This window comes from Astyanax mexicanus, chromosome 11, assembly GCF_023375975.1.
Source record: "Astyanax mexicanus isolate ESR-SI-001 chromosome 11, AstMex3_surface, whole genome shotgun sequence".
NCBI classification, from domain to species: domain Eukaryota; kingdom Metazoa; phylum Chordata; class Actinopteri; order Characiformes; family Acestrorhamphidae; genus Astyanax; species Astyanax mexicanus.
The window spans coordinates 14,078,217-14,094,407 of record NC_064418.1 but is presented as its reverse complement, the minus strand read 5'-3'; the positions used below and the strand labels follow the sequence as shown (position 1 = coordinate 14,094,407).

The window sequence follows — 16,191 nt, the reverse complement described above, 5'->3', positions numbered from 1 at the left end:
CCATGCATTGTGATACATATCATTAAGGTTTTTTTGTTCCAGTACACAACTATTAGAACTACAGGGTGCTACTAGGATGAACAGTGAGTGTAGCTACAAGTCATAATGGTATACCTCATTTGTGTATGCTACCATGTCGCACTGCTAAAAACATGGTTAAAAAAAGGAAGAAAAGCAAACAATCAGGCATACTTTTGTTCTAATTAGCTTTTATGTAGTATCGTGTTTTCTGTGTTAAAACAGTTCCTGAACAGCAGACTAAATTGAGAGTTCTGAGATTTTACTTTTATAGACTTTTGTGGAATGTTTGTGTTTGTGCATGTTTGCAATTGTGGCCAAACCAAATTAGCCCTCATCCCTCCTGTTTTGTTCATTTCATGTTGACTAGTGTTGTGTTCCCAGTCAAAAATGACCAGCCTTTTATAGCAGATGAGTCACAACATGTTGAATATTGCAACAGATCCTTAATTAATTAACGTTTCTGTTAATATTCCAACTTTTGAACTTCGATTTGCTATTTTTTTGCCCTTAAACCTCTAAGTTATTGCTTATTGTAATTATAGGACTGCACAGAGTGTAGAAACATGGTGGTGGTGTTAATGTTATGTCTGATCGGTGTATGCTATTATAATAATACTCTATACTTTTAGACCTTTGTGAGGTTTTTGTTTGTGTATTATTTCAATTGTTGCCAAAAAAAATTTGCATTTAAGTCAAATAAAACTTTATTTTATTCTAATAACTTTATCTTCATTCTAATTTGTGTTGAGTCCAAAATCCTACACTGTAAGCCTGGATAAGTTGAATTGATTTAATAAGACATTTTGTTATCAAGAATAAATTGTAAGTTAATTTAATTAACATTTTTTGTCATATCAGTGGCTTTGCATAATAAAAATTCTACATTGGGTTTTACTGTCAAATATAGATTTAAAATACTCATAGAAAATTAGATAAAAAAAAAGAAAATGCTATAAAGCGAACAGTATAGCATACATTAAACACAGAGTTAGCAGCTTAGAAAGTGATAACTTGCTCTTACAGCCTACAAAATAGAGGCTAGGCTGTTAATACTAACATGTGATCAACAATTTAATTTAAGGTAGCCTGCAGGAAATCAATACACATTTATGGTGAGTGTCAGAAATTGGGGGTACACACAGAATGAAAATAGATGCCAAAAATGGCAATTAGGTGCCAAAAGCCAGTAGAAAATAAGTGGAATGAAGATAGGCCAGTCCAGTGCACTGTGTGCTCTACACCCACAGCCATGCCTTTTTAATGTGTTAAGCATGTGGTTTAGCATTGTCTTATCGAATCTAATACTCGGAATTTGCCCCATCTCAACTTTTTTTGAAATGCGTTTCAGGGCAAATTTTGCTCTCTTGGGGCTCCGGCAGCTGATGGCAAGCTGCATAACCTGGATTCGAACAAGCACTCTCCTGATCATAGTGGTAGCTCTTTAGACCACAGGACCACTTGGCACCTTAAACTAAGTTATATTGATACATAAAAAGAAGATGAGCAGACAAAACATGGAATATAATTTGGGTTCATACTGCTTACAATCTAATAAAATAAATTCTAAATAAATGTAAGGAATGCTGCTTTTTACCCCCATATTCGCCAAACTTATAGGATTATAGGATTATAAGAATAAGTACTATATACTACTGTTGTAATACTACTTTTAAATTAATAACTTTGCTAACAAGAAAGAAAAGCAAAAGGACAGTCGTTTTTATTTCTATTTTATTTTAGTTTTAACTAACTTTCTTTCTTTGTTTTCTTTTGTTTTGATATCTGGTTTAAAACACGTCCTAATCAGCAGACTAAATGAAGAGTTTTAAGACTTTATAGACTTTCGCGGGATGTTTTTGTTTGTGTATGTTTGCAATTGTGGCCAAACCAATTTAGACTTTAAGAGATTACAAGTCGAGGGAAATTTTACATTTGTGTTGACGATTACGCTTGAAATGGTGACACACCAAGCCTATAAGTTTAAAGTTAATGAAAACAACAGAGTTTATTAATTTCTGAGCAAAAATAAAGTCTATTGGTCTGTTTGACACTAATTATGTCCTCATTATCTACAGTCCTGCAGAGTAAAATGTGAGTTTTTTCTTGGGTTTTTGTACTGGTATAAAAGTATGAGCTTGAAAATTTCAAGTATCATCAAGTATCATCAGACTGTCCATCATAAGTAACGGTGAAATGCGATCAGTCCTCGATTAGCCACACATTCCTAATGTTTACTCAGTTGAAAGCTATCCTGTAAAGCCGACTGTGGGGAAAACGAGCAGCGAGAAGAACTAAATGCCAGAAGCGAGAGTGATCCATAAACTAGACCACATCAGTCACTCTGGGTGTGCCCCCATAAAGCAGGAGGGTTCCCCAGTTACTCCAGCAGTGGCGGAGAGGGGCTGGTAGACTGCAGCTAAAGAGATGGGACAGACTTGGTGGCACTGCAGGGATTTTCAGTGTCACCGCAAGTTCCACTATAACAGGCTCTCAGTCAGCGAAATAAAAGTTCAGTGGATTATCTGAGGTCGCCATTCAAAGAATTGATGCTAATGCTTTTTGCGGGTGCTGCCGTATGACTGGACATATTTGGAACGCTAATTGTGCAATGCTGATTCTTAATGGGCTTATTAGTACATGGAACATTTGGCTACAAATAGAGAGTGAATGGTCAGTACTTGGATGGATACGTCCTGTGTGTGATCCCGGGAGAAGCCTGTTTCTGTATTTGAAAATTAAAGTTTAATGTTTCAAGAGTTTAATGTTATGGCTGTATGTACAGGATTCAATTACAACATTCACTGCCTGGCCAAAAAAAGGCAGGGTTTTGATAAGCTTCTGCAACATCATAAAATTTATTTCAATCCAGTGTTGCATTAATTTTTCAAGATCTTTGAGCATTGACGATGGTAGAGTTTGACCACTGCACAAAGCTTCTCCATCCAGCACATCTTAAAGATTCTCAATGAGGTTAAGGCCTGAAAGGTATGAAAATGATGATCTCATGCTCCCTGAATCACTCTTTCACAATTCCAGCCTCATGAATCCTGATATTATCATTTTGGAACATGGCCGGGTCATCGGGGAAGAAAAAAAATATTCCATTGATGGAATAACCTGGTCTATATTCAGTATATTCGGGTAGTCAGCTGACCTCATTCTTTCAGCACATACTATTGCTGAACCTAGACCTGCAGACCAACTGCAGCAACTCTAGATCATTGGCTTAGTTAAATTCAGCTGTCTATTTTTTGGGCAGGTTATTCTAGTGCTTGTTAGGCCTGTCAGGATAAATATGTTCTCATAAACACACTTCTAAACCTTGTGTAAACCCTACCCAGAAGAAGCTGCAAAGTTCGGGCTGGCATTGTATTAAACCCTTTGGATTAAAAATGGAATGCACTCAAGTTCATATGCGAGTGAAGGCAGATGAGTGAATACTTTTGGCAATATAGTGTATATCTCCAAAACAGCAACTTTACAGGAGAGAGATAAAACCTTCTTAACTTAAAGGAAATCAATATAAAAATAGTTTATTTCAGTTAGTTTTAGATAACTTATATTAATCATCTCATCAAGAAATTTGTAAGTTTAACGACAGTCTGTTTGTTGAAATTATTTAGTAAACTAAAAATCAACGCAAAATTTAGTTTTTGATGGACAGGAATGAATATGGATATACTGGACGGCTCTTTTATATGTCCTTGGAGTAATTATGGTAAGCTGGTCACTGCTGGGAAGGTTTATGGGGATGCCCAAAGTGCTGGGGATCATCAAGATGTTTCTTTGAAAAATGTGAGATGGGGCTTTGGTTTTTTTTTTTTTGTTTTTTTTTTTTTTGTAGTAAATACCAATTTCATCCAGTCCCTTTTTCATACTATTGAATCATTAACACAGAACCTAACTGAGGCATGTGAGACCTGCAGGTTTTTAGATGCTATGCTGGGTTCTTTTGTGACCTCTTAGATGAGTTGTCCATGCCCTTTTGGAGTAATTTCGATAGGCCAGACACTGCTGGGAATGTTTATCAATGTCATCTCCATTTGTGTAAAATAGCTCTCACTTTGATTTACTGGAATCCCAAAGCCTTAGAAATGATTTTGTATCCTTTTCCAGACTGATAGATGTCAATTACATTTTCTTATCTAGCTTGCAAAAAAAGACATTTCATTGCATTTAATAAAATAGTATCTAACTGTTTCCCATCTCCATCCTCCCACACTATCTGAACGAAAGGCACCATATGCTTCCGTATTTATAATAGTTACCCAACGGTGATGATGATTTTACTCGTTAATGAAGGAATGTGCAGTGAGTGCACGTGTTGTGTATATTTAACCATATACAACGTGAGGTAAACGCTCAGCGACCGCCGCTCTGTCTGATTCGAGCTGTCTGATTGGGGAGACCTGGCATACGCCACCAAACAGACTTTAGCACTAGAGCCAAAGGGCATGTTCCATTGGGGGATGTGGATGGGGGGGGTGCTCATCAATCTGAGATGAGTCTTCTGGCCCTCCTGTGCAGGGTGGTAAATGTGCAGAAGGGTAAAGTGGGATGGAACACCCCTCCTGGGAGATGGAGACTAGCCATATGGCCTACTGGCTGTGCCAGCTATGTTAGCATGGACAGGGACTTGAGCACTGTCACATTAAAAAAAAACACACACACACACACACACACACTCTTACACACTCCCGGTGCAGAGCTGGTCTGTGCATGTTGCTTGTAATTTAGGTCTTCAGTGATATGAAATATATAATTGTGTCATCAAGAACACCTAGTTATACTGATCAGCCAATCATGCTCACAGCTAGCATTAGCCTTGTTGGCCACATTAGCACACATCCCTTCATTTTTTTTTTTTACCTTTTTCCTAACAAAGTCAGAAGTCAGTTCATCTGTTTCAGAGTCATTCATTTCATAAGCAGGTATTACACACTAACATACATAGAAAACTCTGGAAAAATATAAGAGACCACTTAATGATGATATTTTTCCTTGATTTTACCAAATTGAAAACCTCTGGAATATAATCAAGAGGAAGATGGATGATCACAAGCCATCAAACCAAGCTGAGCTGCTTGTATTTTTGCGCCAGAAATAGCATAAATGTATCTAAAAGCAGTGTGTAAGACTGGTGGAGGAGAACATGGCAAGATGCATGAAAACTGTGTTTAAAAAACGTGTTTTTCCATTAAATATTTGAAACTTTATGAATTAAAACTTTATGAATATGAACTTGTTTTCTTTGCATTATTTGAGGTCTGAAAGTTCTGCATCTTTTTTGTTATTTCAGCCATTTTTCATTTTCTGCAAATAAATGCTCTAAATGACAATATATATATATATATTTTTGTAATTTGAGAGAAATATTGTCTATAGTTTATAGAATAAATACTATAGAATGCTGAATTTACTCAAGCATATACCTATAAATAGCTAAATGAGAGAAACTGATTCAGAAACTGAAGTGGTCTCTTAATTTTTTTTCCAGAGCTCTAGAATCCCATAGAACCTAACCTACTTAGTGTGCACGATCTTTAGTTTTAGTAAAGATTGTAAAACTATATATTCTTGTATGTTTATTTGAATGCTTCCAAAGTTCAGTCTTGGAAATGTGTAGCATTTCTGCTCATCTGCAGCAATTCCAGCAATTCCAAATACATTCAGTGATGTTGAGGTCTGGAATCTGGGGTGATTAATATTCTGTATGAAGAACAGATTTAAGTTTAACTTTCTTCTTCTTTAGGTAATATTTGCCTTAAAACATGGTTAGTATGGGCTCTTAATGGGTTTGTATATGTTCTGGTCTTGGAACTTAACCTGGCTGGGCTCCATTATTACAGCCCACCTCAGTCTCACATGCATCCAATCTAGGCCCAAATGCAGTGTACAACCTGTTTGGGCCCCATGTTTAACTCCTTCTGTTCCATCACTGACACTAAAGGGGTCCATATGTGGTGCCAATTTGGACTCATATAAAAAAACATATTCTGGTTCCCAGTTGGGCTACCCATACAGGTCTCACACTGACATATTATCTGGTTGACAGTCATATTACTGACCATAAAGACTTATTCATAATCCATATCCCATATCTTTCAGAGAACAAATAACTCCCAGCAGCCACTTAGCAGCCACCCTCCTTTCTTATTTGTTGGGGTAATTAGGGGAAATCATGTTGTTTAGGGGTTTGTATGTGTTTTATGTTTGACATTATTGTTGCAGATTCACTAGTGAAGTGTTCACCCTTTTGGTGTTGGATGAATAAGGGTGAATAAGGGTCTTCACCAGTGGGTCACCATTTCAGAAGATAATTCATTCTTGTTAGGCAGTTGTTGCTGTCTCTTTCCTGGTTTAAATAATGATTCTGAACAGGACTATGGCTTTACCTTATTATTTTGCACCTTGGTGGTGCTACAGTACTTAAAATTGAGCATACTTTTAATCAAAAATAAGTTGAGATGCTTGGACAAACCTCTGCAGATGGTGGAACAGCAGTTTCATGGTGTTGTGGTTGGGTTTTGGGAGTTGATGAACCAGCTTCTTCAGGGACTGGATCTTCTGCTTCTGCTCCTTCGTTTCTGCAGGAAGAAATAAAAATAAGTACTTGAAGGACTAATTTTCAGTAATCAGTTTCAGCCTCTGTCTGGCCATTTAAGAGTTTTCATTTAAGAATTTCATTTAAAAGTTTCCAGCACTCCCAAAATTCATTTAGGAGTAACAGATCGTCTTTCTTCTCTGCAACATTTTAAATAGAGGGTATTAACATTTCAGCAAGCTGTCTTGGGGAATAATATATATTTATATAGCAGAGCTTACTGTAGCCATTGTTGCAGATATTCATAGGGGTCTTTTTTCCTTTTCTTCAGTGGGCACACGCTATAGATCTCTGCACTGAAGCCCTGAGGATAGTTAATGGCACTTAGGAGCCGCTACGCTTGTAATACTAGCTCTAAATTTTCACCTTTTGACCCTTCTACTCCTGGCATGTCAGATGGCCGGTGACCTCATAAAGAACTCCTGAGAGAGAGGCCAACCTGTGCAGCATCCACGTGGTCCTCAACAAATGGCAGCCCTCTGACCTTCTCTGAATCAGTCATGTGGTTATATTTCCTGTTGCACCTTGGGAAGATTGGTTTGACTATAATCATGTTAGAGGAGGCTTGCACTGGAGATAGTGTTTGGAGTTGTAATTGTAGGTGCAGTGTAATATATCTAATATCAGGCCAACGTACGTTTCGATTAGGGGATACGTGATCCCTCAGCAGATGTTAAGGAACAGCCTTTCCATAGCCGTTTACAAACAGGTCGGCGTCCCCCAGCTCAGGTCAAGAAATCAGCTCAGAAAGTGTTTCAAATGTCTCATATCGCACTAAATAATATTGTTTTTTTTTTTGTTAGTTTGCCATGCTTGCCATTTGTAACAAAGACCTTCAACCAGTCCCAATTTTATCTGACAAGTCTTGTTTTTTCTGGTCTGAAACAAATGATGAGTTTGTTTCCTTGAAGCATTTTCTCCCTTGGTTTGGTTTGTTTTCACACAAGCAAAAACCTAAATGCGCCAGTATGTGGCCCAACAACATGGTCTCCTCTAATTGGTCAGAGAACAAGCTCTAGCTTAGGAACAAAAAAAAAAGTAAATACAGAAGGTCCTGTGTTCCAGATCAGAAAGTATGTTTGTGCTGTGTGAAACTGCTTTATTTAGTAACTGTAGTAGTTATCTGGGTAATAAATCAGATTAAACTGCACCTGAACAGTACAGTACTGAAGTCAGATCATGTTCTCACCACAAATGAACCCTCCAGAGTTAGTTTGAAACCAGACCAAAACCACCCCATCTCACAGGGCTCAGTTTGGTTGTTTTGGTCTGCACCCGAGTGTGATTACTTAAGAATGCAAACTTAGTGCACTACATTTTTTGAAGCTAACTCAAAAAAAAAAAAAAATGTGCTGTAGAAAACCACCACCACTTGTGCCAACTAGAAATCTTTAATTTAGACAATTCATTTTTCATATGTATGAAAACTTCAAATATTAAAAATTCACTTCGTTTTTAGTTGGCCTAATTTTTGTTCTATGAAATGCATATTATACATTCTGCTGAATGTCCTTTAGCATTAACAAAAAAAAAAGCAATCAAATTCATGTAATGAGCCCATTACTGGAAACTGGGAATTTATGATTATTACAGATCAGTCCTATAAGCTTGCAGAAATGCAATTGTGACCAGAAGACCTAGCCAACATATAGTATATATCGTTGTTGTCCAATGTAAAACACTTATCTCCAAAACAGCAACTTTACAGGAGAGAGAAAAAACCTTGTAAACTTTCAATGGAAGTCAATGTAAAAAGAGTTTATTTCACGTCATTTTGAAGAGTTTCTATTGGTCCGTTCATCAAGACATTTTGGCACAGTGTAAGAGACAGTTTGCTTGTTCAAATTATGTAGTAAACTAAAAATGGACAAAAATGGAGATAAGTGTTTTTTATAGGACAGCGATGATATACACTCAAACACAAAACATAGCGACTTGCTCTTTCAGCCTATAACACTGAGACCAGGTAGTTAACTATTATATAACACACACACAATACAGTATGAATAAAAAGAGAAGGCAGCAGCCTGTGGAGAATGATTACACCCTGATGGTGAGTAGTGAGAGGTGGAAAGACACAATTAATATGCAAATAGTGTGACCAACATCAGGTGAAAACCCCTGCAGAATTGCTCCTTAGACCCCGTTCAACTGAAGAGTCAAACTGAGCATGTCCAAAGTAGGCTAGTTGGCTTGGCCTCAACTATGGTTTAACTACAATTTGATTTTTTTTTTTTTTCGCCAGCACAGATTTTTAGTTAGAACAACCTTTAACAAGAAACACAACAATGATAGTTAAGGTGATTAGTTTGATGTAGTTTAAAGTGCAACTCACTATTTTTTGGAGAACAAGTTTTTTTACTGTGTATAGAATTAATTTCTAATATATATATATATATATATATATATATATATATATATATATATATATATATATATATATATATATAATCCAAACCAAAGACTGTGTTGATGAGCTTTTTGTGGGGAAAAGAAAAGAAAAAAAAATGTATATATATATATATATATATATATATATATATATATATATATATATATATATATATATATATATATATATATAAAATCATCAACAATTGAAAAAGAAAAAAAATAGTGCTCTAACTTCCACTTTTAAAGATGTAATATCCAAATACAAGTGTAAAAACAATATAGTACACTTAATTCGGTACCACTTTAAAATGAGACTACCTTTATAAAGGGTTTATGAATGGTTTATAAAGGAAATTATTAATTATCATTAATTAGGCTGCAAATACTTTAAAACTCATTAATAAGCAGTTAATAATATATAATATAATAACAACATGGATAGAAATGACAACAGTGAGTAAAGAAAAATGTCAAAGTAGTGATTCCACATTCATTTCTACTGTCAAACCTCAGATCTTTCATGATACAGATCTTACTTTGTGTTTTCCATCAATCAGCATTAAACTTGTCATATTAATATATTTGTAAGTATGTTTAAGTCTTTGCTATGAATTAAATGACTCAGTTGAATGAAATGACTAATCAAACAACAGATCACTGTTGCCTTTTCAGTTGATGTGTTGTAACTGCTTATCAATGTTTTTAAGGCATTTACAACCTAATCAATAATACTTAATAATGTAGTTTATAAACCATTTATAAACCATGTATAAGGGTAGTCTTGATTTAAAGTGGAACCCTTAATTCCACTCATATAAAGTGCCAGTCAAAAGTTAAATTCAGTAGTTTTCATAATTTTTATGAGGTAGTCACCTAGCTTTAAGTTAACAGCTGTGCTGAGTTACCTACTTCCATTTCTTGCCATTTTAATGGGTTTAAAAGCATCAGTTGTGTTGTAAAGAAGTAGAGTTGGTATACAGTGAATAGCCTACTGTACTAAGTAAAGAATATACAACAATACAAACAATAGTTTATGAAATTAAGTTTGAGAACTTTGAAAGTATCATCAAGGGCAGTTGCAAGGAACATCAAAAACGTTATGATGAAACTGGCACTCATCAGGACCGACCCAGGAAAGGAATACCAAGAGTTACCTCTGTTGTACAGGATAAGCTCATCCTATCTTAAAGATACATCATGGTCTAGAATACAGTTACACCATGTGTTTAAAACACATAAAGCAATGGCTAAATATCTTATCTTTAACCATAATTAACAATCATAATCGAAATACACTCACAGTATTTAAATTTTACGCATACTGTTCAACCCTATTTTATACACATAGTGTACTGCACATATATTTATATATACGAGAAGATCATATTCACAACAACTTTGTCTTTTTAAATATATTCCTGCATTACAAAACACCTAGAAACTTTCCCCGCACTTCCAGACTGACACGGCCGAGGGGAGGGCCCCACTAACGACATTCGTTCATGCTATTCGTTGCTTGTGCCATGGAAAGGAGCTGGCACTGATCGTGCCCCTGGTCTACTGTACTGCCCAGGATGCCCCCTGGGCACTAATGGAGCAGATGTCTGCGTGTATTCACCGTGCTGGCATTGCCGTGGCGAGCAGATGCCCCTGTCAGATGCCAGGTTTGCCAATTGAGCGCAGACAGGGAACATGTTCTAGGGCAGAGAGAGCGGCCCTGACCCGCTGCTATAGGTGGCGGCAGCAAACCGGCTGGGTTTTGTAGTCTTCATCTGCAAATTAGAACTGTCACAATTACACTCCATTAAACTCGGCTCTGCAGTCTTCTAGTGTGTAGTATTAAATCTGATAGAAATGTATCTTCTTGATGAATCTGAAATAATGCATATTTTTCAGAGAGTACACATAATGGTCAGTATCTGTTTATATTTATAATATTTCTTCATCACTTGTGATGTTTTATATGGAATTACATAACCAAAACCGTCTTATTTATTTTTACTCAATGATTTCTCAACAGGTTGCTTTTATTGCTTTATGCAGGATCATGTTCTCTGTTCTGATTGGCTCAGGTTATAGTGGTTATAGTACTATGTCCATATATTGTGTCATTGGAAAAAACAGTACTAAGCTCTAAAAATTGCTTAGTGTAACTCCTTATGCGTAACTCTTCATGCACTAGTAGCTAACCTAGCTAACCTATATAACCTAAGTGCATTCCAGAGAAAGGAGCTGCACATCCACCCAATTGTCCATACATCTGCTCTTACGTATCATTCTGTGGAGGTAAACTTGGTTCTGAAGCTCCGATAATGCGGACAGATCGGGATTGTGGAATCTATGAATGCAGGAGCATTGGTTACCAGCTTTACTGGAGCTTTAGAACGTACACCTTTTCCTCAGTTAGAATGTTCTAGTGTTGGCTTAACCTCTAAAAATAGTAAGAGCAGACAGCTCTGGAAAAAATAAGAGACCACTTAATTATGATATTTTTCCTTGATTTTACCATATTGAAAACCTCTAGAATATAATTAAGAGGAAGATGGATGATCACAAGCCATCAAACCAAGCTAAACTGCTTGAATTTTTGCACCAGGAGTAAAGGCATAACGTTATCCAAAAGCAGTGTGTAAGACTGGTGAAGGAGAACATGATGCCAAGATGCATGAAAACTGTGATTAAAAAACAGGGTTATTCCACCAAATATTGATATTGATTTCTGAACTCTTAAAACTTTATGAATATGAACTTGTTTTCTTTGCATTATTTGAGGTCTGAAAGCTCTGCATCTCTTTTGTTATTTCAGCCATTTCTCATTTTCTGCACATAAATGCTCTAAATTACTAATTATTTTTATTTGGAATTTGGGAGAAATGTTTTCTGTAGTTTATAAAATAAAACAACTATGTTTATTTTACTCAAACGTATACCTATAAATAGCAAAATCAGAGAAACTGATTCAGAAACTGAAGTGGTCTCTTAATCTTTTCCAGCCACGTCAACTATAGACACAGCTACTCCTCTGTGAAAGGTGGTGGATATACAATAAGTTGGTAATGGAACTCCTCAGGACCTTGATATTTTTGTGTTGTGTTTAAAACACTAAATTCTCCTCATCTCTTAATTTTTATAATACCCTATGACTAACTGAAGTATACTTATTGTGTACATTTATTATCATCACTGTGGGTGTAATCTATAACAAAAATACCATAACGCAAATAAAAGCAATCAATTTTTGGAGAGATGTTCATACAAACACTCAGTTATTACTCCATTAATTGTCTTTAATTGTTAAATAATTTCTAATGTATAAGTAGCACCTACATTACTATGTCACATCAGTAAATGCAAATAATCTGACATTAGGCTGACATTGATTTAACAAGAATTTTAAAGCTTTGTGGGGGTGACCGATTATAATCCATACAGTCAGAGTCTTTTTTGTCATTTTTTCTAACGTTATTCTTGTCATATTTTAACTTAAGTTGGATTTTAGACAGGGCTCCGCCTTCCGCCGATCAGCGGAGGCCCATGACACTCTTTTGGCTTTGACAACTGCATGGCAGTCGGCCTGTAAAATATTTAATCTAGTCATTATTGCTGGCATTATTGCTGCCATTAATTACTTTGCCTTTGGTGGCGAGCATATTGGAGATGGTCCTTCGTTCCGCATTCTGGACAGATGGTGCGGACAGTGTCATTAATATATAACAGACCGAAAATGCCTGTGTCTAAATCGGCGTGTGCTGATTCACCGCAGTGGCCATTAGAGTATGTGGAACCCCCCATCCCCCCCCCCCCCCACAAAAGTTTTCCCTTGCTGATAGTACAGGAGGGATTGCAGGTGTGTGTTTGGGCTTCAATAGAATTAAATGTCGATTAGAAACAGGATTGCAGATGCTTAGATTATTTTAAATTATAATTATTATTATTGCTTTGCCAGATTTTTTATGCCTTTAAACAGATATACTACACCAGTTTACGGCTCGTTTTCTTTTTTGGAGTGGAGGTGTTTTAGGAATTGAATGAAAGTTGGCCCGCTATTAGATTCAAAGTTTGAACGCTTGGTGTCAGACAACGGGCCAAAGAGTCTAAAAGCAGCAACAGTGCTTAGTTGTAGCGCAGAAAACGGGCCAAAGAGTCTAAAAGCGGCGAGAGTACGCAGTTGTAGTGCAGAAAACGGGCCAAAGAGTCTAAAAGCGGAGAGAGTGCGCATTTGTAGTGCAGAAAATGGGCCAAAGAGTCTAAAATCGGCGAGAGTGCTCAGTTGTAGCACAGAAAATTAGCCAAAGAGTCTAAAAGCGGCGAGAGTGCGCAGTTGTAGTGCAGAAAACGGGCCAAAGAGTCTAAAAGCGGAGAGAGTGCGCAGTTGTAGCGCAGGAAACGGGCCAAAGAGTCTAAAAGCGGCGAGAGTGTGCATTTGTAGTGCAGAGAAAGTGGGCCAAAGAGTCTAAAATCGGCGAGAGTGCTCAGTTGTAGCACAGAAAATTAGCCAAAGAGTCTAAAAGCGGCGAGAGTGTGCAGTTGTAGTGCAGAAAACGGGCCAAAGAGTCTAAAAGCTGCGAGAGTGTGCAGTTGTAGCGCAGGAAACGGGCCAAAGAGTCTAAAAGCGGCGAGAGTGTGCAGTTGTAGTGCAGAAAACGGGCCAAAGAGTCTAAAAGCGGCGAGAGTGTGCAGTTGTAGTGCAGAAAACGGGCCAAAGAGTCTAAAAGCGACAACAGTGCTCAGTTGTAGCACAGGAAACGGGCCAAAGAGTCTAAAAGCGGCGAGAGTGCGCATTTGTAGTGCAGAAAATGGGCCAAAGAGTCTAAAATCGGCGAGAGTGCTCAGTTGTAGCACAGGAAACGGGCCAAAGAGTCTAAAAGCGGCGAGAGTGTGCAGTTGTAGTGCAGAAAACGGGCCAAAGAGTCTAAAAGCGACAACAGTGCTCAGTTGTAGCACAGAAAACGGGCCAAAGAGTCTAAAATTGGCGAGAGTGCGCAGTTGTAGCACAGAAAATGGGCCAAAGAGACTAAAAGCGGCAAGAATGTTCAGTTATAGCACCAAAAACGGGCCAAAGAGTCTAAAAGCGGCGAGAGTGTTCAGATGTAGTGGAGAAAATTAGCCAAAGAATCTAAAAGCGGTGAGAGTGTTCAGATGTAGTGGAGAAAATTAGCCAAAGAGTCTAAAAGCGGCGAGTGTGTTCAGCTGTAGCTCAGAAAACGGACCAAAGAATCTAAAAGAGGCGAGAATGTTCAATTATGGCGACAAAAACGGGCCAAAGAGTCTAAATGCCTGTGTAAAATCTGCGAGAATGTTTAGTTGTAGTGCAGAAAACGGGCCAAAGTATCTAAAATTGGCGAGAGTGCGCAGTTGTAGCACAGAAAATGGGCCAAAGAGACTAAAAGCGGCAAGAATGTTCAGTTATAGCACCAAAAACGGGCCAAAGAGTCTAAAAGCAGCAGGGGTGCGCAGTAATAACACAGTAAACAGGCCAAGGAGTGTAAAAGCGGCAAGAGTGCGCAGATATAACACAGTAAACGGGCCAAAGAGTCTAAAAGCGGCAGGAGTGCGCAGTTATAACACAGTAAACAGGCCAAGGAGTGTAAAAGCGGCAAGAGTGCGCAGATATAACACAGTAAACGGGCTAAGGAGTCAAAAAGAGGCGAGAGTGTTCAGTTGTAGTGCAGAAAAGGGCAATAGAAACAACCAGAGTTAACATAGAAACCACTTAGCAACACTAACCACCTGAGATACCCCTAGCAGCAATTAGTATCCTCATAGGATACAAATGCAACACCATAGCAACCACCTGGGACAACCTGGCAACAATTTATTAAGTTGGTACCACTTGACAACATCTTAGCAACCACCTAAAGAATAATAGCAACCACCTTGTAATATTGTAAAAAAAATTATAATCTTGCACTCATTTAACAACCACTTTGCAAACACATTAGTCACCTAGGAAACCATAGAAACCACCTAGATTGTCACAATAACCATCTAGCAAACCCATTGCATCATTGGTAGCGCTAACAAGTAACGCTTTCGTCGCATCCTGTAAGATCTAGCGCTGTGCCGAGTAGAAGCATGTTCATTTCTAAACAACTGTGATTTTAATCCAATTACAAACAACTGAGACCTACTTTACTGCAAAATCCTGCTCCGCAGCCCGAGCTCGTCTTCAGGCTTTTGTCTGCTGACTTCCTTAAGCCCCGTCAAGGCAAATATTAGCACACTGCAAATAGTCCTGCAGGTTATGATTAAGATTTTAAATGTATCCCAATTGAATGCTTTGCTTTATGAATAACAAAGTCTTAGTGGCTCGGCCGCTGTAATTTATTAAACATGAAAAACTCCTTGATGAAATATAGAGACTGGGAAGAGCGTTCCGACGCGCTCGCAACTCTTTTCTGCACTCTAGCTTTGCATGCCAATGAGGCCACGCCAGAGAAATTAAGCAGCCTTTCATAGAAGGCATCAATTTAGAGACCGGAGGCTTGAAGTTGTGGCACAGAGCGCGGAAAAAATCTGAACAGTCGTTACGAGTGCTTACACTCATCATATACGGGGATGTAGATTATAGAAGGGAGAGAAGAGAGCGGGTTTTGGTGGCATTTAGTGTCTGACAAAATTAATTTATTTCTTGATTTAAATCTATTTTTTTTACTTAATCACTTTTCATTTTCACTTTTTATTTCCTGTCATGCATGCTTTTACCCTGTCATGGCAAGCTACAAGCTACTGGTGGACATTTATATAGAGAAAATTGGCATTTGATGAAAACATGGTTGATCTAGAGATCTTTTTTTATTGAACAATACATTATTATTATTATTTTTTAATTTACGTATGTGATATTTTACTGAAGCTGGGTAAACAGCTCAATCTTTCCCTCAGTTAAGCATGGAGACAAAATATAATAGGCCTATTAGTAATTAGTAAATATTAAATGAAATGAATATTGTTAATAGTTACTTTCTTAAAGAGATGGGGTTTAAATAGCGTATTCTTTAATAAAATAGCTAAATAAATGACTAAAATCTAAATAATAAAAAGCTTTTTGGATAAAACATTTTGGATAGTTTTTTTTATAGTTTTTATCCATCCAAAATATTTATTTAACCAATTATCTATGTATTTATCCAGTAGTATTGTGGGCATGGTAAAAACCCACCAGCACATCA

The 16,191-nt window shown here is 37.3% G+C and overlaps 1 protein-coding gene across 4 annotated transcripts in view; it reads right to left on the bottom strand.

Moving 5' to 3' along the window:
* Positions 1 to 16,191, bottom strand: part of arhgap15 (Rho GTPase activating protein 15) — an 87,858-nt gene that overhangs the window by 11,426 nt on the left and 60,241 nt on the right. For all 4 annotated transcript variants that reach the window (XM_049485050.1, XM_049485052.1, XM_049485053.1 and 1 more), the window contains exon 13: positions 6,503 to 6,608. In XM_049485050.1, the coding sequence (XP_049341007.1) occupies positions 6,503 to 6,608 (106 nt within the window). The remainder of the gene's footprint in view (positions 1 to 6,502; positions 6,609 to 16,191) is intronic.